This window comes from Corapipo altera, unplaced genomic scaffold, assembly GCF_003945725.1.
Source record: "Corapipo altera isolate COAL_440 unplaced genomic scaffold, ASM394572v1 89, whole genome shotgun sequence".
Taxonomy (NCBI): domain Eukaryota; kingdom Metazoa; phylum Chordata; class Aves; order Passeriformes; family Pipridae; genus Corapipo; species Corapipo altera.
Window position 1 is genome coordinate 519193 of NW_020884968.1, and position 23959 is coordinate 543151.

General features: G+C 35.5%; 1 protein-coding gene across 8 annotated transcripts; it reads right to left on the minus strand.

Moving 5' to 3' along the window:
* Positions 1 to 1148: 1148 nt before the first annotated feature.
* NME8 (NME/NM23 family member 8) lies at positions 1149 to 22981 on the minus strand. Of its 8 annotated transcripts, none has more exons than XM_027665028.1 (17): positions 22934 to 22981; positions 21652 to 21696; positions 20525 to 20561; positions 20375 to 20432; positions 19484 to 19590; positions 18622 to 18693; positions 17463 to 17579; positions 16541 to 16607; positions 14659 to 14741; positions 13332 to 13424; positions 12742 to 12890; positions 11260 to 11438; positions 10000 to 10144; positions 9098 to 9205; positions 8202 to 8353; positions 7058 to 7202; positions 1149 to 6467 (listed from the first exon to the last, which is right to left on the minus strand). In XM_027665028.1, exons 3-17 carry the CDS (start codon positions 20555 to 20557, stop codon positions 6245 to 6247), a joined length of 1731 nt encoding a protein of 576 aa, XP_027520829.1. In that variant the 5' UTR covers positions 20558 to 20561; positions 21652 to 21696; positions 22934 to 22981; the 3' UTR covers positions 1149 to 6244. The 8 variants fall into 8 exon arrangements, with proteins under 8 accessions (XP_027520829.1, XP_027520833.1, XP_027520832.1 ...); XM_027665032.1 differs by having other exon boundaries at positions 20384 to 20432; positions 22897 to 22970; XM_027665031.1 differs by having other exon boundaries at positions 14659 to 14738; positions 22897 to 22970.
* Positions 22982 to 23959: the final 978 nt, after the last annotated feature.

The window sequence follows — 23959 nt, forward strand, 5'->3', positions numbered from 1 at the left end:
GGTTGACAGAAAAGGCAGATGCTTTTATTTATGCAGCAAGTTTACTGTCTTAACATTTGCTGTATGAAGTATTAGAATAGAAAGGGGATATAAATCTAATCAGCATAACTCCAAGATGGTATTTATGCTGTTCTTCGAAGGTGTACTTGGATGAGGCAGCATAGATAACACATTCTGATTTCAATTTCATTTAACAGATAAGATCGCCTACATTAAGATCAGAAGAAATCTGAAAGACCTTCAGGAATTCCTACAGGAAAACTAAGGGCTAGACTTGCCAATCCTGGTGTTTATAAAACAGGGTCTACATCAGAAAAAAAAAAGAGTTCTGTGTAGATTAACATAAGGAGATACAATTTGTCATGTCAGTATACTGATCTTTGTTATTCAAGGCTGAGTATGCAGGAGTGATTTTGGTAGCAGCAATTGATATATGCTAGCACAAGCTGGAGACATAGATGCCAAGCTAGAATGCTTAAAACAAAGAGGCAGAGGTGTTACATAAAAATGGAATAATAGCATATAGGTCAGTTCAGGGGGGAAAAAACAACCTATGTGGTCATTGGTTGAGCTTTGAGCAGTTGGTTAAAATATGCAAAGATCAGCATTTGAATGTGGCCTTACCACCAATTCTGGGCAGGTGCAGAAATTTATCTCCATGGAACATGTGCAGAATTAGATCCAAAATTCACTCCAGCTGCCAGGAATGCTGAGCATATATACTATCAATTGACTTTAGTGGAAATAGGGCATGTTTGACATGTTTAAAAAAACAGACCACAAATTTAGGTGTCTAAACACAGACTATTGGGAAAATCTTAATCCTGTACAATGAAATGAAAAACTGAAATGGAAATCAAAGGAGGCAGAATTTCACTGCAGGCAGGTGACTAATTTAGGTAAGTTTGGAAACACTGACTTAAGTAAGCAGGATCTAAAAGTTCAGTATGATTGGAAAGCTTCTAGAATAGTTTTAGGTACTGTGTAGCAAGAGTTCTTAAGCTTTGATTATCTACTGATTCCAATTTCAAGTACCCCAGTAAATATGTATATGTTTAGCTATTAAAGAACGAACAACAGTCCTATCAATGAGATGTTGAAATAACAAATACCGAAGTCATGATATTACACTTTAACAAGTTTTATTGTGAACATATTCAGGTGTGGTGTTTGTTCAATGAAATTTTTGGAACAGCTACCTAGACTTGATAGCAGCATTACATATTATTTTACAACTATTAAAATCAAACTAACTTTTTTTTTCATCAGAGGAGAAGATGTCAAAATTATTTTCTCCAGAGAACTGTCACCATTCCTACTACAAGTTGACCATTCCAGTATGCTGGAATAAACTTTGATGCACCAAGCCAGGTGTTTTCTAAATTCTTGACACTTTTATGTATGCTTTATGCTGACTAACTTTCATTCTGATATGGTAAAATATGCAAGAAGGAAAGGCAATACAACAAAAAGCAGGGGTACCATAATACAAAGAAGAGATGTGGAAGGGATGAATGAGTAAGGTAGTGTGCTTTTCCAAATCCATTTTTTCCTATATTTTAAGAAGCCACAGGTCAACCCAATTCAGCACTAATGCTAGTCATTCCATTTTGAAAATCCTTTAAAACTATTAGCTTCCTGTGACTTCAAATGCCAGATGAATCCTGGCCCAGAACTTCCGCACCCGCCAGCCAGCTTTCCTTCGCTTGTGAAGGTGTGAAGTACATGTTAAATCAGTGAGGCCTGTTAGAACAGGCAAATGGATTCCCACAGGGTCCACTCACCAACTCCACTCTCCAGCATGGGGCAAAAGGTCCAATTCACCTCTTGTCATGTACCTCCATGACCGGGTATAGCCATTCTTGTTAGTGCACCCCAGCACCGGAGTCATGAAACCTTCATTTAGCAGAGCGGGCAAATAGTTTGGTGATGGATGAAAGTAATTACTGTACCTACTTAGAGATGATAAATTAACAGGCCAAATCGTTGAAGTGTCAAATGTTTTTTTCTCAGTGTTATAGCTGTCTTCTTACTGAGGAGCTTGGCATTCTTTCCATATAAACCAAAAATTGCCTGGAACAACAAACATACGCTTCTAGTGCATTTCTTACTACCTCCCACGCACATGTGCCTAGTTCAGTAAGAAGTGCCATTCAGTATTTTCACTGAGTGTTCTAACCTCAGTTCCAAGAGAATGAAACCTGAAAAAATATTTACTCTAATTGTGAATGATTGGCACCATTTTAGAAGCTCACTGTAAATGCAAATTAGAACTCTTTTATGAAACACATTTTTAAAAAAACCATAAACCACCCTCCAAGTCCTGAATGACCCAGTCATTTCAATTCAGTGTTGCAACTTTCGTCCATTCGGTGCATACAACAGAAATACTTCCTAAGCAAATAAAAAGAAGATTTCCAGTCCAAAATACTCAAACAGCTCTTAAATTATTTTATCCAGAATTGTAACTTATATTCCAAATGAATGAAACCTGAAAAAATATTTACTCCAATTATGCAAAACTGACACATGCTTTTTGGTTGTGCTTAGTAGTTGAATGTAAATGCATATCTGAAAACGTTTCCTCAGCCAGATTTTTCTGGTAAACCACATCAGCTCCAATAATTTTGTAAATAAATATAATATGTCAATATGGGTCAGCCAACATTCAAAATTATGTTTGCTTTTATAATAATAAAAAAAGCCATTAACTTGTAAGTCATTAATTTCTACAGAGGTACGTTACTTCTAATTAGACCTGGTCGAGGCTTTCTGGAAAAATTACACTCAATTGCAACTTCTGACACTATATTCCCTGTAACATCTCTGAAATTAAACAAGAACTTTATTGGAATGTAAAACAAGGTTTCAAACTTACTTGTTAGATATGCAATAAATTCAGAGGCTTGTTAGATATGCAGTAAATAGTAAATTATTCAATTAATATCAGACTGGCTCCTATTGCGACCAAAAGGCTTGTGGATAAACCAGTGTGGCAACGAGCATAAAGAAAAACATATGTAAGGGAGGCACACTCCTTTTCTCTAGATGAGGATCAAACACCTAAAGTGACCCTTAAATATGTCAGGCAGTCTATATTCCAGATACAAGGTTAATGGATGCATCAGATTAACCAAAAGATACCCCAAACAGATCAACACCTTCAGTATTTTGATTCCTTGTGGTTACAGTGTGATGAAAACTTTAATTTGTAGATACTCAGAGCACATCAGTATGTATCTTCTGAACAAGATAATCAGAAAGCTGATCATTTGCTCACTAAGAACTGTGGACAAAGTGAACAGATATTTAGATACTTGCAAGGTCTGGCTTGCCAGTGTAGCTCATTCAGCAGTCAGAACAAAGGAAAAACAGTGCAGCAGTACACAACCACAAGCTGATTGACTCCATCTTCTCGGCAGGGAAAAGAACTTTTTCCCCACATGCCTTATTTTTTTATGCTGTAATTCAGTACAAAACCTCACTACAATCAGGCACACTTATTCTTCTTAAACAGTATTTTAAGATTTATAACTCCCTCTTGTTTATCATTCTAACTGAAATGGATCTTTAATATAGTCTTTAGTGTCAGATTATGATTTTCTTAAGGTTCCCAAACAAGGAAATATGTGGTCTATGGTACAAATAAACATGCCCCGTGGTTCCATTTCTCTCTTGCTGGGACAAAATAATTATGCTATCTTTTGTTAGTGTTGGAAGAATTTTAATCACATTTTTGCACCACCTATTTCTATGATGAACCACAAGATATTTTCTAAATAAACAGTCATGAAGGCCACATTCTCTTTTGAACTGGCATTTAGATATGAGATAAATGGACAGAGTCAGATTTTCTGTAAGATTTGTTGGCAGTGGAATTGTGTAAATTTAATTGCAAGATTTTAATATTTGAGATTCAATGGAGTTTATGTTGGAATACACTCCTCCCAACTCTATAAATCAAATGCTTGCCAATCCCATCACAAATGTTCAAATTCTTAAAAATTGCATCCATATCAATGTCACAGCAATATAATTTTCAAAGAAGAGTGCATGGTAGTATAAACTATGTGGGCAATAACTTTTAAAGAGATAAAGTTATCTCTTAAAATATTGACAGTATTTTGATTACCGTGCTTTTGAGTACATATTTTGATAATTCTGCAAAAGACTGCTTCTCAAAGATATAAAAGCTTTGCAAATCTGAATCTCTTCATCATGTGACTGAAACAGTTATTTTTTGATGTTTGGAGATGTATCTGTTAAATTCCTTGTTTCCAAAGCTGCTAAAAGACATTAAGATCAAGGACATATTTGGGAGAAGAAAATGAGCATCAATAAATCAAATGCTCCTACATTTCAATATGGGTTTGGATACTTAGGCAATATGAACAAAAAACTGCCATAAATCTATGCATAATATTTCAATGTAATCTACTGGATTGCTTTAACTAAACACATAGAAGGGCTCATAATTGACACACATAAGTATATGAACCCAAATAAACTAAATCCTTCAACATCCAAGAGTGAAACAAAGCTGACAAGAATGCTATGTTGATTAAGAGTGATGTAATGGGTGATGAAGGATAATGGTTAAAAAAGCAATAACTCAGTATATAAAATTTTGTTACATTTAAATAGGCAGAGGTTAAGCTACAGTATCCCCCTATCTAACAGAAATTTCTCAGACCAGTGCAATAAATGATTCACAGTATTCATAACCTGTGTATGAAACCTACCAAACTATTTGATTGTGAACCTCCACCAGATGTGTCATGAACTCTTAATTAGACATAACCACATTTTGCTGTTTTCAGTATTTGTGCTCCTGTGAAAAAATAAACCCATCTAAACTTTCAACACTGTATTTACCCCGTTGATCGAGAAGCCATTAGCTCCAGCAAAGATCTCAGGAAATGAGCAGAATGATATATCTGAAATTGTCCTACTCAGGCCTTCTCTGAGACTGCTTCTTGGTTTAAAGTACAACATGCCAGCAGCACAAAAGACCTTGAGTGCTGAAATAAAGCCAGGAAGAACAGTTTTAATGCATAAAAAAGAAGCCAAAGAACATACAGCAGTCCTGAATTATGCTTCTCAGAAGTCACCTCACTGAGGTGGCATATAAATTCTGCACTAATCACAACTTCCTACAGGCTAGGTAGCCTCAAGCCGAGTTTATGGCAGGAAAGTAGCTGTAGGTGAAAATGGGTCACCAGGAGAATGCTCAGTCCAACTTCTGCAGAAGGAATGTCTATAATAACAAATGCTCCATCACAACAGAAATATTTGTCAGGAAGCTCTTTAAAACAACTGATTGTATTAAATACAATAGGAAAAATAAAGAAAGTGTGAGAAAGACTTCATTATTTCTGGACTTTGCACTTATAATCGATGCCATAAGTAAATTGTTTTAATTGAATGCCACTCTTTAGTATCTCAGCTTTCAACAGACTCAGACAGCAAAAGTGAGACTATATCAGCTGCAGAATAATATTTGTGTTCTTTATGGAGGCCAGCCAAGTTAGACTGGACAGGATATGAATTCACTAGTTTGGCAAAGAGGCATATATCAAGAATAGCTGTTATGTAAGAGTTGGCTTTATATTTAAGTTCCTTTGATATATTTGAATTAAGTAAATGGGCTGGAAAGGACATTCTGCTTTATTATCCAACCTGCTACAGTAATTGTTAGAAGATATTTAGGGAAAGGATAAATAAACAGTGCAAATATTTTTCAGGGCCCTGAGGGAACCAATAGGCCTTGATAGCCCAGAGCAGCCTCACCAGGGATGCATACACATACAGTTGGCCAATGAGCCCAGGAGCCCCATTTGGCTCAGTTAGAACTGTAGGGCTTGACACAATGAAGTGTCATTGATAGTGTTTTAATCACCTTCCTTGACCCTGTTCTTTTTAAGGTAGCTACCTACAAAACACCTTAGAATCCTGAAACTATTGGAAAGGCATAAATCTGTTAAAGTGACAAAAAACCCCAACAACACACTACTAAGCATACATAAAGAAATCATTACTAATGTCAAACTTCTAGCAGGCACTACTTGTTACATCAATATGCTTTGCAATATGGAAAAGCTGATAATAAAAAGCTGCCTGATTAAAATTGGATGAAGTATGAAGGAAAATATGTGTGTTTATATAATCTTAAATATAGATTGTTAGGTAGATAAATGCATCTAAGGACATGAACATAAATTTCCAGAGATTGCATCTTAATTGTTTAGTTTGTACCAATCTCTCCAAATGCGAACTCAATGCTTTTCAGTGCATGTTCTATATTAGATGATCCATGGACAGCATTAGACAAAATATCATGTGCAAACTGAGCTCGAATTGATTGAGGACAGATCTTCTTTGCCTCTTCTGGATCAGTTGGACCCATTAGTTTCCTCCACTCTTCCACAGCATTTTCCTTTGATAAGACCATTATCACTGATGGACCCCTGTAAAATCAGTATAAGAAAGCTCTTTATTCTGAGAAGCAGACTTAGCTTTGACTTAAGAGGTACCATGAAGGTTTATGATAAGCATTGCACTATCTGAATTTTGTTAAACTGTTTAAGTATTAATATTTGTTACTGAGTATTTTGTTTAAGGCAATATCCCCATATTTGAAAGCCAAAAAGATTATGATGAGCAGGTATTTAGATTTGAACTTTTTGTCCAAAAATATTCTCACCCAAAAATTTCTGAAGCAAGACAATACATACTGTTTTATTGACAGCTATACTAGCAATATTGTGAGAAAAATATTTTGTCCTGCATGGGAAGAACAAGCATTCCATTGGAAAGCAGTTCCTTTTTTGAGAAAAAAATTCCAAAATAATAGTCACTACACATGAGTTTGGAAAGAATTTTAAATCTTCCTTTTAAAGTAAGAGCACTGTGTGCTAGAAGCCTCTAAACTTGACAGAAAGAGTGACAGAGTGTAAAATCCTTATACCACTTATGATGTAGCATGTTTTGATGACACTGTAAATTCAAAGTGTGATGTCTACTTACATATCTAAGTACTGTAAAAGAAAATACTTACTCAGTCATACAAGACACTAACTGTTCGTAAAAGGGTTTTCCTTCATGATCCTTGTAAAACTGTGCAGCCATTTCACGAGTTAAAGCTTCTTCTTTTATCTTTGAGATGCTAAATCCAGCCTCTTTAACTTTTTTCATAATGTCATCTAGGAGAATAACAAACAAGCTCATTTTTGATTGAAATGGTTTAGATGCAAAAAACTCCCAACACACCCAAACTTTAAAAGTTTCAGAAAATACTAGATGTCTTTTTTTTAAAAAGTCACCAATATCTATTAAAATTCTTGTTACAGTATCAAACACCCATGGACAACATAATAAACACTTCAACAGTCCTATAAAATGTACAGAAACCATTGTAATCGCATTGTCCATCTTGATGAAGGTGTTAAACCCAGGCTGTTATGAACTATACCAGTAGCATTGACTGTTCTCACACTGGATAAAATGTGGACTGTAGTTGTTATGCTATACCAAGTACCAGCTGGCCTACCAGAATCAATCTGGATTGTTACAAGAGGAGAAGAAAGACTCACAAAAGCCAATGATGAATTAGCATTAGAAAGACTATTGAATTTTATTTTAAATAGAATAGAAAAGAATAATGATCAGAAGAGGCTCTGGATATAGGATTTTTTAAAAGTGGTTTCAAAAATCTTTAAGACAAGATTCCAAATCGTACATGGTGCTCTTTTTACTTTCATGTTTCCTCCTTATTCCCATTGTCTAATGGCAAGTTAAACCAAGAATAGGAATGAATCTAACCGAGCAATGACCCCTTTTGAGTCAGTAGAGATACCTGTCTGAAGTAAGTAACATAACTTTGGAAAGTCTCTCTCCTTTGACTTAAAAGGATGCTAGGCAGCTAGCCTTTCAACAGTTTAACTTATCTAAGAACTCTCTTTCTTCAATTCACCATTATTCTTGTGAAGAAAGACCTATAGGCAGCTTAAGCAAAGGAAATTTCACATTTGAGATCTCGATCTGAATCATGCAAGCTTTATAAAATTACTTCTCTGCACAGAAAATACATTTCAGAGAGTCAAAAGAATGCATTTGATGTGATTTACTGCAGTGTACGTTGCTAATATTTTGTAGAAATATCTGCATCAGTAGACATAGCCCATACTGCCTAAATTACTTACCTTTATGAGTCTTAACAGCCTCAGGTTTGATTAATGCAAAAGTTTGTTCGTGAGGGAAGAAAAACTCTAATTCCTTCTGAGCATCATCAGGTGTAGAACTTCCGTGCAGCTGATTAATAGGTACATTGTCAACTGCATATTGTGCACGCAAACTAAGAGTCATTAAAAGAGTGAAGTTACTTAAAGGAATAGCTATGAATTGAGCAATGAATTATAATTAGTTTTGAACAAATTAATATAAATATATACATTATTTAATTATATTATTATATATTATAATATATAAATTAGTGTTGATCTGACAATCTGAAATCTGAACGCCCTCCCCCCAACTCTCATCTTGTTATGTTTCCAAGAAATACTAATTCTTTCTTAATGAGACAGCACTTCTATCAGCAACAGGTAAGATGATACCACAGCACTTTCTTAGAACAATATGATAAATAGGTAGAACTAAGATGTCCGTTTATAAAATGTGTACGAGAAACTTAAGTCAGAAATAAAATACTCTACTCATGCAAAATTTTCATTAAGCCAAGAGAAAAATCATTTGCTCTAAAAAATAATGGTGGTATTTCAAGAAAAAAAAACACTATAAAGAATAGGTTTTACCAACATTTTTTCTCTGATTCAAGAAATCCCCTTTCACTTCAATACCCTTTTTTAAACTCAGCTTTTTATTATTCTTACCATCCATTATTTCTCAAAAGATGCCATAATTTCTATGTGTAATACACTCCTACTTCCAATAAAAGCTTAACAAATTGCAGAAATGCATATCAGTTTCCAGATGATGGCACTATAGTTACACCAGTTGGAATGTTGTATTCATTGAGATGAGAAATATGAAAGTAAATTGGGAGCTGTGAATGATGTTTTACTATTGTGGCTTATACCTGTCTGGATTTTCTTTGCAAGCCTCTTCAAGAGTCTTTGGGCCCAATAAACTTCTCCAGTGTGATACAGCGTTTTCACGTGTTAGAGCCAATACAAGAGTTGGACCACTGTAAAATGGGAAAACTAGCATTAAAAAAAAAAGAAATTGATCTCCCAATACTTTTTAAAAGTAATTTGATTACATATAGTCCATACTAGGAAAATGAGCCCTGCTATTATAGCACTTTAAAACTGATCTCTGTTTAAACAACTACAGTCTGATAAAACCTTACGAGGCTTAAACATAAATTTAAATTGCAAAGGAACTGAGTTTTATCACAACAGCAAGATGTAGAAAAATTGCTCATGCCCCAGCCATATCCTAATTTCTTGCGAATGGAATATCCAGACATGATTCATTTCTCCTCCCCAAGGTATCCAACACACAGCCTGGTTGAAGATTTCAGAGCTCTCCTCTACACAACCTAAATGCAGCCTTTCAGAGCAGAGCTAAATTGTTTTCACCCAAATCAATGGACTTTGACATCATACATATGGAGATATGGAGTAGCTGGTAATTTTTGAAAGCCTCATTTATTTATTTATTTGTTATACCTGGGAATTATCTCATTATCTGCATCTGCAGTTATCTGATCCTGTTTTGACTTACTAAACCTTTAGATACTTGTGTATCTTATAGCCATGTATTATCCAGGAAGTGTTCAAGGGCAATTTGGATGGGACTCTGAGCAACCTGGTCTAGTAGAAGGTGTCCCTGCTCATGGCAGGAGGTTGGAGCTAGATAACTTTAAAGGTCCTTTCCAACCTGAGCCATTTTCTGATTCTGTGATTCTGCAATTATTAATTGTGAAAATTTCAGTCTTATCTGTAGATCCACATGCTCATTTTTCATTCAATATACCTGGTCATTTGCTCTAGAAGGACTGGGAAGTAGTCTTCATTTACATGCTCATTGTAAAATGTACGCACTTGTTCTTCAGATAGGATTATTTCTTTCTGCATTGCTATTTTGAAGCCATCGTCCTTTATCCTTTGTATGATAGAATCTGTTAAATATATTGAAATAATGCTAAATGGCCATCCATGCATTACTTTACACACTTTCAGAGAAATGGCATGGACTTTCAATGATAATGTTAAATTTTTACAGGTGAATTAATTTCCTAACTAAAGAACAGAAAACTAATATAAAGCAAATATTGGTCTTCGGTAATTGCCTGAACTCTCAGAAAGCTGATCCTCATCTTCTTAAGGTTTTCTCTTACTTCTGAAACCTTATTAGAAATTACTGACTGAGGAATATGATATACATTACTATGACCAAAAGAAGGTCTAAGGAACTTGAATAGGTGAATGTTTATTTAACTAAGTCTTACAAGACCACATGGGTAAGTAAGCAGTATTTGGCACAAGTCAAAATAACTCTGTAATTACCTACAGACGATGTAATTACCTGCAGAACTGCTGCTCTAAGCAACATACTAGACAACCATCAAGAATATAAATACCCAAGGAAAGATCAAAATTGTAGACTTTCAGATCCTGTGTATAGGTTATTTCAAGTACAGAGATTCTCAAGTTAGAAATAAGTGTTATCTGAAATCTAGGAAGAAATGCAAATATATGATTGAAAAGTAAAGTAAACTTGTTTGGATTAAGGTTCATGTTAATGGGGTAGATTTTTTTATTTAATCTGTAAAAATGTTTTCTGTTTAGACCTGCCCTTGAACAACACCACATTATACAGCATAGAATATCTTAGACTGGATCTTTTTCATCTTGCCATTGATCTGTCTCGGAGTGGCCATTCAAGAATATCAGCTTCTTTATTATGGTGGGAAATATGGTCCCCTCTACAACATTTGAAAATACTAGCTTATCTGAGATGTCTTCTACAAATATTCCATCCAAATATACAATCTACAGACTTTCTTGAAAAATCAACCAAGGGAACAAAATAGCATTGACATTTACATTCTCAATATATGAAAATCATTAACCATATAACTTCATTCCAGACAAAAATTACTGTTGGCCTAATTCTGGGGAGACAATATAACCTAAAAACATTTCATTAATCGAGTTAAAATTTTTAATTCAAAATTCAAAATATGAGACTACTTATATACCCTAGATACAAAATACAGTTATTAACACTTACCTCGTCTTTCCTTTAAGAGAGTAGGTCTAATTATGGCCAAAGTCTTTTCAACTTGTTGATCTGTTTTATGCATATGAAAATTTGGGAAAAAGAAGCCAAGTTGTCTGCTGGCATCTTCGATACTGTCTTGCACATCACATAGATTTACTAGACTCTCAGCTTCCACGAGTGCTAGTCCGCTAGCAAAACATGAAGTAATACAGTTTTTAAGTCACTGCATGCACAGTGTTAATAAGCTGGCTTCTTGAAGTTCTATTTGTATGTTAAAATTTAGTGAAACAAAAGAATAGAATGCAAAACTAAACTTTCATTAAATTCAGATTCATGAGCAAAATAATGTTTCTGAGAAGACAATTACTAATCTTCTCAAAAAGTGCCTCATGTGTCTCATGTGCTCTGAAAGAGAAATCTCAGTCACACAGCTTTAGTAATTCCCCTCTAGGTTATTCAAGACAGTTTCATGAGAAAGAATTACTACTGGCAAGGGTACAGTGTATAATAAATTATCAATAAAAGGTTTGTACTTTATTTGTGTACAGCATGATCATAAAAATGATAGCAATACCAAATTGTCTTTAAAAGTAACATTTAACATTGTTACTTACCTGTATTTCTAAGGTTTATATAACTATGTAAATAAAGTCCCTCTTGGCCACTTACATAAAATGCAGTATTCCTCAGTTGTACTAAATTAATGCAGAAAGGGATACAGCAGTCATCAACAAAAATATCAATCATTATGACAAATTATTTCTTGGACAAAGTATTTAAGTTCCTGTTAGTTTAAGTAAGTCTCTTGTCTAAATGTAAGACTTGATTTAATATTTGAATTTTTGTGAACACTCTATTGTCTGAAGCTGTGTATACAAATATCATCCTCTTTCTCTACAAACTCTCGGTACAGAAGAAAAACAGATGTTTCAAGATACCGTGGTTGTGAACAACTAATCCTTACAATGTTTTATGTGTCATAGAGCAGAGTGGGGACACAAACCCCAGTACCCTACCCCTTCTCTGATGGCTTTTACAGTGTTCCCAGGGAGAACAACATGCCTCAGATGTCCCCTGGTCTCCTCTGAGCCACATATACAGCTTCCCAGGATACAAAGGAGTGAACATGGGTAAAAGTGCAACCTTCAGTCGGCAGTGCTGGCAGTCACTTGGTCTGGGTGAATGCGTATGAAGTAGAATTGCATGGACTACATTTCTGAAGTGTAGCATTGCTCCCACTGGTCTGAGAACCCATTCAAGGCTAGTTCAAAGAGATCAAAGACATTTTCTTGTCATCTTTAACTAGGAAGTATGGAGTTTCTGAAATTGCATCTCTAGTGGTGGTCCTGTGAAGGACCAGGTGAAGAACTCTGCTTACTCCTTGAACCCTGTGCACATGGGCACATCTGCATCTGAAGAACATGCCTTGGTTTATGGTGTGCTCTAGACACTGTAACTGAATCACATATACACATTTTCACTGTTAGTTACCTCTCTGGCTCAGACGTATCAGACGTACTGTCATGTGTTTCATGTAGTTCTTTCCAGTGAGGAATAGCATCACTGTCTTCTTTTTTAGTGAATACCAAAACGTGGCATGGGCCACTCATCATGAATTGAACAAATTCTTCAAAGTCAGGCTAAAAAACATCATTTTCCATCATGAATTGCAGGAACTCTGAGTTTATAATCAGAAATGAGACAATCATCCTTTCAAAGTTACTCATAAATTCCTATTCAAAACTGGCATTCACATACATTAGTCAGAACCCTGTTAGATTATTTGCGAAGTTTTTTGATCAATCATTTGAGACAACATTATCATATGTCTAAAACAAAATTAATTGAGATAAAGGAAGTCCTGGAACTACTTTAAACAAGTACTATGTTGTTACAGGTTAAAATGTGAATGACGAGAGTGAAGAAAATTTTTTGTGAACTAAACCTACATTAATTCCATTTTTTGACATAAAAAAAATGTACTGTACTAAAAAATTACAGTACAGAGATTTGCAACCACATCTAGTTACAGTGATATATTTTACCTGCTCCTTTCTTTTAAGTTTTTAGTTTGCTTTTACCTGGTCTTTATTCCGGGCATAGAACACTCTGATTTGCTCTTCAGTTAGCACTTTCTCCTCTGCTGCTTTAATGGTAAATCCTGCATCTCTAATCTGCAATTATTCAGTTATTACTCAGTGGCATTTGAAAATGGATATATACAAGATGTATGTTATTGTAAATCTAAAGATTGATTTTGAAAGTTATCTTAAGTTTAAAATTCCCTGAAATTCAAAATATATTGCTGTTGCATTCAAAATGTAATGGGTATCTTTGCCTAAACTGAACTTCCAGCCTTTCAAAGCACTTCACTAAATTCAGCATTACAAGACTCATAAATTAATCTTTTTGAAAATTATAGTGCAGTTCAATGTATGGAGTACATTCATTCAGTAGTTAATAATCCCTTTTATTTCACATTGAATAAACTCCTTTTGCCCATTGTGACTGGTTAATATGCAAATACTTCTAAAAATTTTATTATAAACTCTGTTATAATCAAGGTAGTCATGTAGATGTGCACTTGTGATCAATTTGTATCAGGCTAAACTACTTGGCTTCAGAAAGAGCAAATAAAGAAAAATTAAAAATAAAGAAAAATTAAATCTATTTTAATATATTCTCTTTTAAGCTACATTACTGCACTAAATTCAAGTATATGTAAGTGATATATGCTTATATGACCTGTGTCAAATTCATAGTACACTGGTATGAAGTTTATACCATATACTGATATTTTAATAACAAAGGCATTGTCCAGCCCCAATACTGATCATATGCTAATATTAATCTGGTTACTGGCACTCTACTCTTTAAAAGCCCCTATGATGCTGCAGAGTGTTTCCAGACTGCCTCGACAAGACTGACTGTGGAAACAGCATAAGCCAAGTAACAGCTGTTCAGCCCCAGCTAAGTAATTTTCAAGTACTGCCTGTTTTCTGGAGGGTATTTTGGGTTTCTTCTGACCTTATTTTCTGGCTACAGTAGAGTAATTGCAGAAACAAACTATATAGCACTCTGATATCCTTTCATGCAAAGGTCACTTTTTAAAATTTGTATGAGTTTATCTTGATATACAGTGTTATAAGGCATTTTTTTTGGTAACAGAATCAGTGTGAGTCAATATTTTACCTCATCTACTGGTACAAAATATTAAAACAATAGTATAAATTTGAATACCATATTATTTCAGGTCAAAATTATTGTCCTTTTATCATCCTTACCAGAGAAACATTAACAGATCTTGTTCTAAAGCCTAGGCATAAGTTAGGATCTACTTAGTCTTACATCTTGCTACTATGCCTCTTAAATAAATAGGATGAATCAATATTTTAAAACTCTGTCTACCTTTTTTTTAATTTGTTCTACACGTCCCTCTTGGACGTCATTAGGTTTTATAATTCCAACAGAATATCTGAGTATTTCTTCTGGAAAAGGGAAAAAAGAGTAACATGTTAATTAATACATTCATCAAAATAAATACACAACGAAATGCTTCATTACTTACAAGTGGGTTTCTCTAAATAATTCTCCATTTTAATATTGAGATGGCCAAACAGTGGTTCCAAAAATTGACTCCAGCACTTAAAGCATATCTTGGAGTGCAGGACCACCCTTGGCTATCCCTGGAATCCACATTCCTGATGAATCACATTTTTTTGGGGTTAATATTGGGGAGAAATGGTTCACATGCAGGTAGCTATGGTGAAAAAATTTCAGCTTAAGATGGAGGCTTTATCTAGGGAGTTCTGTATGTACAAGAGTAGAAATGTGAAAGGAATTACTATTACTAAGGAAATTCACTAAGTGAAAATGTGTACAAATATTGGAGATTCCCCGTAAAATATGCAGTTCTTGTCATAGAATATGTTTGATTCTTTGACATTGTGAATGCTGAAGTCATTTGCAATTAATAAGTGTTGGTCACACATGCTTGCTAGTACAATCTAATGTTTAAAATAAGGTGTTCCTTGCTGTAACAGTACAGACAGACTGTTGCAACATTCATAGCATAGAGATCCTTGAAAATGATCAAAAGGGAATATACACTGCATCATCTTTGCAGAACCTTAAACATTAGAGTGTACCTCAATCCCATTCTGAACACTGTAGAAGAACTTAATGATAGTGCTAATGGAAATAGCAGCTAATGGAAACTACTACTTGTTTCCAGTACTAGAAAACACTTATAGGCACATGCATGTGTTAACGAAAATGTTACCCCAATATAATATGTTGATATATTACAGTTTCTGAGAGATCCCCTGACTTGAAGCTGAACCTGAGCTGAAAGCTCTGTTCTCTGATTTTGTATCACATTTAGGTTTTGTGGATTAGTGTGAAGCTTGTAGATACTTGCTAAATGATAATACTGTACTACTAGGTCTCACAGGGTTTATGAGGAAGAATATTGGCTAAAGCTAAGGTCAGGGATATGTCACTTGAACCATATAATAAAGAAGGTATGAAGAGGAAGGAGAAGGGACAAATCTTAATCCATGTCTGTGATCTAATGCCTTCTCACAGGAAAAAAAACCACAACCAAGATCAAGAAAGAGATGAGGGAGCGGTTTATTCCAACTCAACATTGAAGAATGGCATTCTGTGCATATATGAAGGTATAGGAACATTCACTAGCCACAGATAACAATAAAAATAGAAAAGATTTAGGTCTCAGCTCGTGAGAAGCCTGAGATAAATCACAGACAGGGGACTTGCAAACAGGATGGTGCTTGTTTTTCATTTGTTTTGGAAGCTTATCATGCTATACTGTGGATTTTTGCTCTTACATAGGTCTGCTCTTAAATCTAGTCTGGGGAAAGAGTTAATTGAAATAATTTGAGATACAAGGCATGCCATTGCTTCACAGATTAACTCTTTCAGTCCTCTCAGGTTGACCCCATCATAGTATTCCACCTCAATAAAAGTACATAGCCAATACAGGGACTGTGTAGAAGTGACTTTCAGGCCCTAATTTTTCATGGAAAAGTTCCCTGGCCTGTATCAATTCTATCTAAAGTCTGAAGGTTCCCAGTGTGAGGGTGAAAATATTAATGATGACAGTCCAATATATTACTTCCTTACTGAAAAAAGTCGAATCATAGTGTCTCATATTATTAACTCAACCAAAGGAAGGTCTATTAGTGCTTGACACAGACAATTCTTAATCAAAAGACATTTGTTCTCTTTCTTCCTCTTAACGTTTCTAAAATAAATCAAATATATTTACCCTCCTCTGCAGTCTCCTCAATAGTCTCTTCTGATGATTCTTCTTCTAGAAAAACAAGTTCAACTACCTAAGGTAATTGCAAATAAAGCAAAAGTACACCACCATTAAAAGGTAAAGTCACCAAACACAGCTGTCAGATCTTTACAACACTTCTATCTTAATTTAAGAATGGATTTTCTATCATGGAAAATAAGCAAGTCTAAGAAAGATCTTAGGTCAGTCTGATTTTCCTTGAGCTGCAGTTTGTTAAGAGTCTCTTTTTACTGTGAGTGGAGTTTTTGATCTTTTTCACTCAAAACAAGCAATGAGACATAACTATTTCTCATGTCTGCTTCATATGATGCAATTACTAATTATATATTAAAAATACCCATCTCTGAAAGAAAAAAGTTTACTAAAACCTCTATGTGCTAGTGACATTTTGTCCATTTCTCAATTTCTCGCATTAATAGGCTAATCTGTAAATTTCTTAAGTTTTTAAGCCATAATGGATATTTGTTTTTCTGGAGAGAATATCCAGCAAGGGAGGATTAATTCTGCTATTGCTATAAATTCCGACTGTAGAATTGTTTGCAGTGTAGGCTATTGAAGTCAGACTAAGCTATCCTTATGTCCTCATGTTATCTGGAAGTCAGGAGTGAAAGGTGATGGAATAAAGTTGTTGAAAGTCCTTTGGCTTCTGTAGCAAACTGGATTCTTTAAGTACAGAGCAATTCCCACAGCTTTGAATAACCTGATCTAGTGAAAGATGTCACTGCCTGTGATCTTTAAGAGTCTCTTGGAACCCAGATAATTTTATGAAATTTCTGCAAAAAAAGCCTGTCATATATATCACTTTACTGTTAGGACAAAAATACAAAAAATTAAACATTATCTAAAACACTATCACACAAATATATTTAAGTATTTGGTTTGTGAGTACCTCGGTGCGTTCCTTCTCTCCAGCTGCAATTTGCCTCTCTTCTTCTACTAGATCTGTTACTTTCTTAATTATAAGAGGAGCATTTACACCTCTCACTATATCAATAATTTTGCCATTCTGTAAAAGAGAAAATAACACTTTCAGTGAGTTTTCATCTCTTAGTTTACACATTTACTTCAACTTTTGAAGCATGTTATATCGTTAATTTTTCCAGCTACAGGACTACTTCCTATGCCCATGAAGGAATACCAAAGCTACTACTGTCTCTATTAGTTCAGAATTAACCTGTTTTTAATTCCTTACTTCCTTCTCTACCTAATTTTCCACGTTTTTTTTCGAGGCTGACCATTAACAGTGCAGTTGGAAGCAAGTGCAAATATGGATTCTACTAGCTTGTAATTTGTATAACATGGAGTTTTCTGTCTTCTTCTTTTTTTTTTTTTTCATTAGATTCCAGAGCGTGTTCTACCATGTTTAGGTACACAATAACAAAGCTAACTAATGGTGACCAAAGGTACTACCAACTTCTCTAGGCAGCATTCAGATTCAGACTGAAAGTGTCCTGAAAGTATTGTTGTTTGTGGTCCCTAGTTATGGGAATTCAAATCCTGACACCCTCAAGTAAAAAAAACCCACCACTTCCTAAGTGAGCAGTGTTCCATGGTGGTGTCCTAGGACAACAGTTTTTCTGTGTCCATCAGTGAGAAATCATAAATATATGATTAATTGGTGCGGTTCCGCAAGTGTTACAAACACATTTTTATTTGTTATCTTAAAAACTTTATAGCAACGGGAATTGTAAATTCTGTTTCCCTGATGGAAAATGTGCATAAAATAATAATTTCCAGTGTAACCACATGTAGGCACTTTATGTGATGCAAACCTGGAAAACTTACATGGATTTCTCACTAAGTAACTAATAAAACACTGTCTTCCATAGCTCTTCTGTGGCTATATGTGCAACAGCCACAACAAAAACGTGCTCAAGAGCCACCAGATTTAGGAATGGGAGGCAGCTCAAGTAAACAATATCTGATGATACCATTCTACATACTGTAAAATGTAGAGAATTTATACTTCTTCACATCTATTTTAAAATCTTGAAAAGTTGAGACAAAAGTAGGCAGCACATTAAAAGAAACTGTTGTGATGTACTTACAACGCAAAAAAGAAACACAGGTTCGCAGTTTTTTCTAAATGGTTTCAGAGTTTCAATGCTGTCAGCCTCTGCCTGAAGTCAGACAAAAAAGATTATTTGCTTACAAAAGTGTGTATGCATATATATATATGTATATATACATATACATAGATAGATATATGTAAACCTTTTTGCCCCCCAAAAAAACCCATTCCTACATGCTTTGGTGTTACAAACTCAAACTGCAGTCCTAAATACAAGTAACAGTCATTATGGTGATGAAGAAAGAACTGTTTTGGTAACATGGGATTGTCTTCTCAATATTACAGCAATCAATCATGGAATAATGTCTTCTCTTGATACTATTTTCTCATGTAGGTTATAATAACATACATAAAGGAAGAAGTATATATATACTACTAGTGTAAATAGGTATTTTTACTACTACAGTTCTGTGATAATTTATTTTTAATTTTCCCCTTTTTTATTCTCTTAAAAATGAAATACAAGGGAATATTTGAGATAAAAAATGCAAGAGTTTTTCAGGGACACAAGAATTTTAAATGTGATAATCCAAAATATAAAGACATAAAACTAAAAATCATATAGGCTGGCTTTTGAATATTTCTGCAATCTCATCAAGAAAAACAAAAGTTTTGGGATATCAGCTTCATTTTTATTATAGCTTCTTACATATTTATTCCATTTTTAATCTACTTCTAGACAAAGTCATTTGAGGAGATATGCAGAAGAAGAGGCAAGCAGGCCAAAATTATGACAACTCAGCATAAAGACAGTAAAATGAAAGCTCTGTATATGCAGATAAGAAGATATATTTAAATTAAAATGTTAATAAAGTCCCACACAGAATTTGTGTCCTTACCACGGCAAAATGTAACACATTGTCTTCACTAAAATCGTTCTTCAGTTTTCTCAATACATTCATCACAGCTTTGCAAGGACCACACCAAGCTTGATACACATCTATTACTAAAATGTAATAGTTTAGAATTACAAACAGCTGACTTGGGGAACTTTTAAAATGAGACACACTTATGTTTAGATTGCAATAGCACTGGTATGGCATTCTGGTGTATCTTTCAGTCTTCTTCTAGTCAATGAATGCATCATGAATAAGTCAAGGTATTCAGTGGTTACATTAGGGTTTTCTCTTTTATTTCAATTACTTTTGACATAGAAAACCTACTTTTGAGACTATTTGAGATTATTAATTTGAACATCTTTTGTCTCATATTCCTTTTCCTTTTAGTTGATCTTTTTATTTTCTCGCTGTTGCTTTTCATTCTTATCTAGGCCATTTTTCTACAAGACTTTTACCTCCCTAACCTGTGCAGATCATTTCTTTCCCATTACTAACCCTCTGTAGATATGCTCTTATTACATATTTGTTCCTCCTACCCAAATACAATTCCTAGGAGACATTGGTTTTGGACTAACTGAACTGAAAACTGGGAATAATACATATCATAGAACATGCACTCTCAAGAATGTAGCACTATTAATTTAGTCTGTGCAAAATTTTAGGGAAAAACTTCCATGGAAGTTTCCAACCCCCTAGCATAGACAATACCATATTGGAAATGATTCTTTGATATACATTTATAAATATATGTTAATATAGCCTTTCTTTAAAAGATAATAGGGCACTAGTCATCTAGGTTCATTATGAGTATCTGTTAAAGGTGATATATAAGTATGAAAAACTGTACATATTTCCATGAGAGACTAAACAGAAAATAGCAACTGTTAGTACCTACTATACCATTCGTCTGCAGCATTTCATCCCACTGGTCTTGATTGGTTATTATGATCTGAAATAAAATTAACTGATATTTTAACATCTTAAAATGGAGAAAAAACATCTCTTCGTCTCTCAAATAGTTTAAGCAATTAAGATTTATACCTGGAGTGGGATTTCTTTCTTCTTACTTGCCATTTCCCTGTAATTATAGGAAACATTAAAATATGAAGCACATTTAACAGTTTTTTAAAAAACTGTGTGACTTGCAGAACTGATCTGTATGGTTTTCAGAACATCACTGCCTTCTGATTCCCTTAGAATTAACTCAACTGAAGCTCCTACAGCAATGGCACTTAATACCCCATGTGGGAATTCTGTGGAGCAATATACAACTTGTTTGCCAAGCCCTGATAGTACAGGAAACAGAACAAAATTTACTTTCTTAATTTCCTGGGGTGTTCAAACTTTTGGCCTCAACAATTTTCAAGCTTATAATTCTTTAGAATAGCTACAGGGACCTTGATGGGATGACAGCTGCTGTAACACTGGACCATTTCAGAAAAATATTGATTAAAGAGCTTCCACTCTGATAACATCAAATCGACCCTCCTGTCAGCTGGGATACACGAAAAGCAATGACATACTTGTGCCCCATAATTAATCTCCCAAATTAATCCTGATACATTCATTATTCTGTCATTAATAAACAATGTCCTTCTTTTTTCTTTTCTTCTTCCTTTTTCTTTTCAGTAGATAATTAACTGTGAACTGGGCAGGACAACAATTTCAGTTAAGATACATATGTGGATTAAGTTTGACTTCTGTTTCCAAATGAATCTTGACTGAACAATAAATGTTATCACTGCATCAGGAGCCTGAGTTTCCAAAGTTCTTGGTTAAGATGGGGGTCTTCGTCTTGGATAAAATGAAAGTACCACCATGAATGTGACCTCCATCTGACAAGTCAACAAGCAAATATGTCCAGAGTTTGAACTATCCTGATATTCCCATCAAAGCTGCTCACTTCAGATCACAGACTGAGGCATAGTGGTCAATGTGAGAACTCTAATCTAAACCCTGATCTAAAAATATTGTTAAGAAATAACATTTTAAATGCAGACTTTCTTCAAATCCCTTAACCCAGGTAGTGAGACAGAGCATGGCATTAATTTCTGTCTTTTAAAGACTGAAGAGATGATACTACTATTGAATCTAGAGGAAACTGACAGATGGAAATATAGCATATTAGTAGGAAATCTTCAGCAAAAGAGCATGTCTTTCATTGTTACCTTCTGTCACTGAGCAATGACAATCAGAGTGTTGCAAGGCTAGATCTGCAAAACATAAACCACACATGTGATAATGGCCTATACATCCGAATGGTCCTACACACGCTCCCCAGCTAAAAATATGCAGTCATACAGGCTCGGATGGAAAACAAAACCACTGCAGAACAGGCACTTGCTGTATGCAAATATAGAGACACACATTAGTATGGAATAGTAGCTGTGTGAGACAGACATGTGAAGATACACGACATCTATACTTTCAAATATAATTTTCACATACCATTCTCTCAGTAATGCAGTCAGTATTATACTGATAAAATCTGAACAGGTCAGCTTATTTTCTCCATTATCTATGCTATGGACAAGATGCTTCTCTAGCCTTGATACAAGGCATTTTGCTATCCGTACTTCATCACGGATGTGCAAATGCTGCACCTCTGACTACACATTTTACAACCAAGACTGCTTCCTTGAACTAGTCAGATATAAAAACAGACCTGGGTGCACACATTAGACATTCTATAGACATTCTATATCTTAGTACAAACCCTCATTGACATATATACGTAGAAAATGTACATATGAAGATACTCAAGAGCTTGTGAGATTTTAACATGCACCTGTGTGTAAATACATGCATACAGACATATAGTTCCCTGTGCATAAGTTCTTGTGTATGACAGCGGGTCCTTGTGTGTTCCTAGATAGCAGTCTGATGGACCATCTGTTCCCTACCCTTGAATTCTATGAAACTGGATCAAATACAAGAAATCATGGATGGAAAACACTCACTGAGGTGCACTGCAGCTTGCACATACATGCATGCCTGTATGCTTTCACAAGTGCATGCAAAGACTCATCCTTCTGCAGGCACCAAACATACCAACACACACCTCCACTACACAGGTGGACACTCATCCGTACAGGCCCTCTCCATGAGCAGACCTGGGGAGCCTGCATGCATGCAGGTGTAAGACCCATTCCTGCATGCACACATACATACACACACACACAGAGAAACATATATAAGTGAGAAAATGCACAGGCACACACAGGTTCAGGGGTGACAGTGTCTACGCAGGGTACCGTATGTAACCTGGAAGAGCACCCAGGTGCTCATGCACCCAGTGGTTTGACACACACTCTCCATGACAAGCACACCATCACACATCAGCTTGGGTGCCACTCACCCCTGAGGTGGGTGCCCACCCAGGAGCAGACAGGCAGTGCCAGCCCCCTGCCCACCTGCACGCCTTGTCCCTGTCTTGGAGCAGCCGATCACCTGGGGACTCTCCCACAGCTGCACAACTGTCACCCCCCAACGGCTCTAACAGCCTCTCCTGTCCTTTAGCCTGCCCCAGCCCCCCTCTCTGCTCAATCTCCAAGGGTTATTTTTCCCCCACCACCTTATTTTGTGAGTCTGCCGCTGACGTGGCACAAGGAGCTGAGCTGCAGGCGTGCAGAGAGGGAAATGAGGAGGGAGTTGGGGAGTGCAGGGGTCGGAGGAAGAGTCACCATTTCCTTCAGTGTTTCTCCTCTGTTTCTTTTACCCTAGGCAGAGTCCAAACTTACCCTTTTAAAGTAAGAAAATTAGTCTTGGCATCTAATTAGCAATCTGCCTTCACTCTGTGTTACTTGCAAATTATGAGATAATGAGGACTAAAAGGGGAAATTTTTTTTGTGGATGTCATGATGACCAAAGGAGGGTCTTGAAAACCAAACAGTGGTGACTGCTAATGCTCACACACTATCATTGCAGGTCTGTGACCACACCAGTTCAGAAGACAGTTATCGTTTTTCAGATGCATACTTGCATCTCAGCAGGCCCAAAAATTAACAGAAAATAAAGGCAAAGTTCATTTATACACATAGAAATCACAGTTGGTCCAGAGTACAGTGTGGCAATTTATATGTATAAACTCTTAAAGTCATCGTAGCTGGTGGGAATTTATTTATGAAGGTGTAGGTTTGAAAATGTTCGCAAGTCAAATATAGGTGTCTCTAAACAGCAGACATTGCACGTATGTGTGTTGTTCTTGAGTCAGAAATCATCCGTGCATCCAATTTACTTTTGAAACCCTGCCCAGGCATACTACGTGCTCTTACGTATATCTACCACATTTTAAGAAAATCTAGTTTCAGTGACTTTCTTGTTACTTTTCTTAAGCTTTCTGGCACTGCTCACCAAGGTTACCTTTATTTCCTGAAACTAGTATGAAGAAAAAAGTAGAATAAAAGCTTGTAGAGGTAGTAGAATAGATGTTCTTCCTCACAGTTCAATTTTCCTGAGTTGAAGGATGTTCATTCT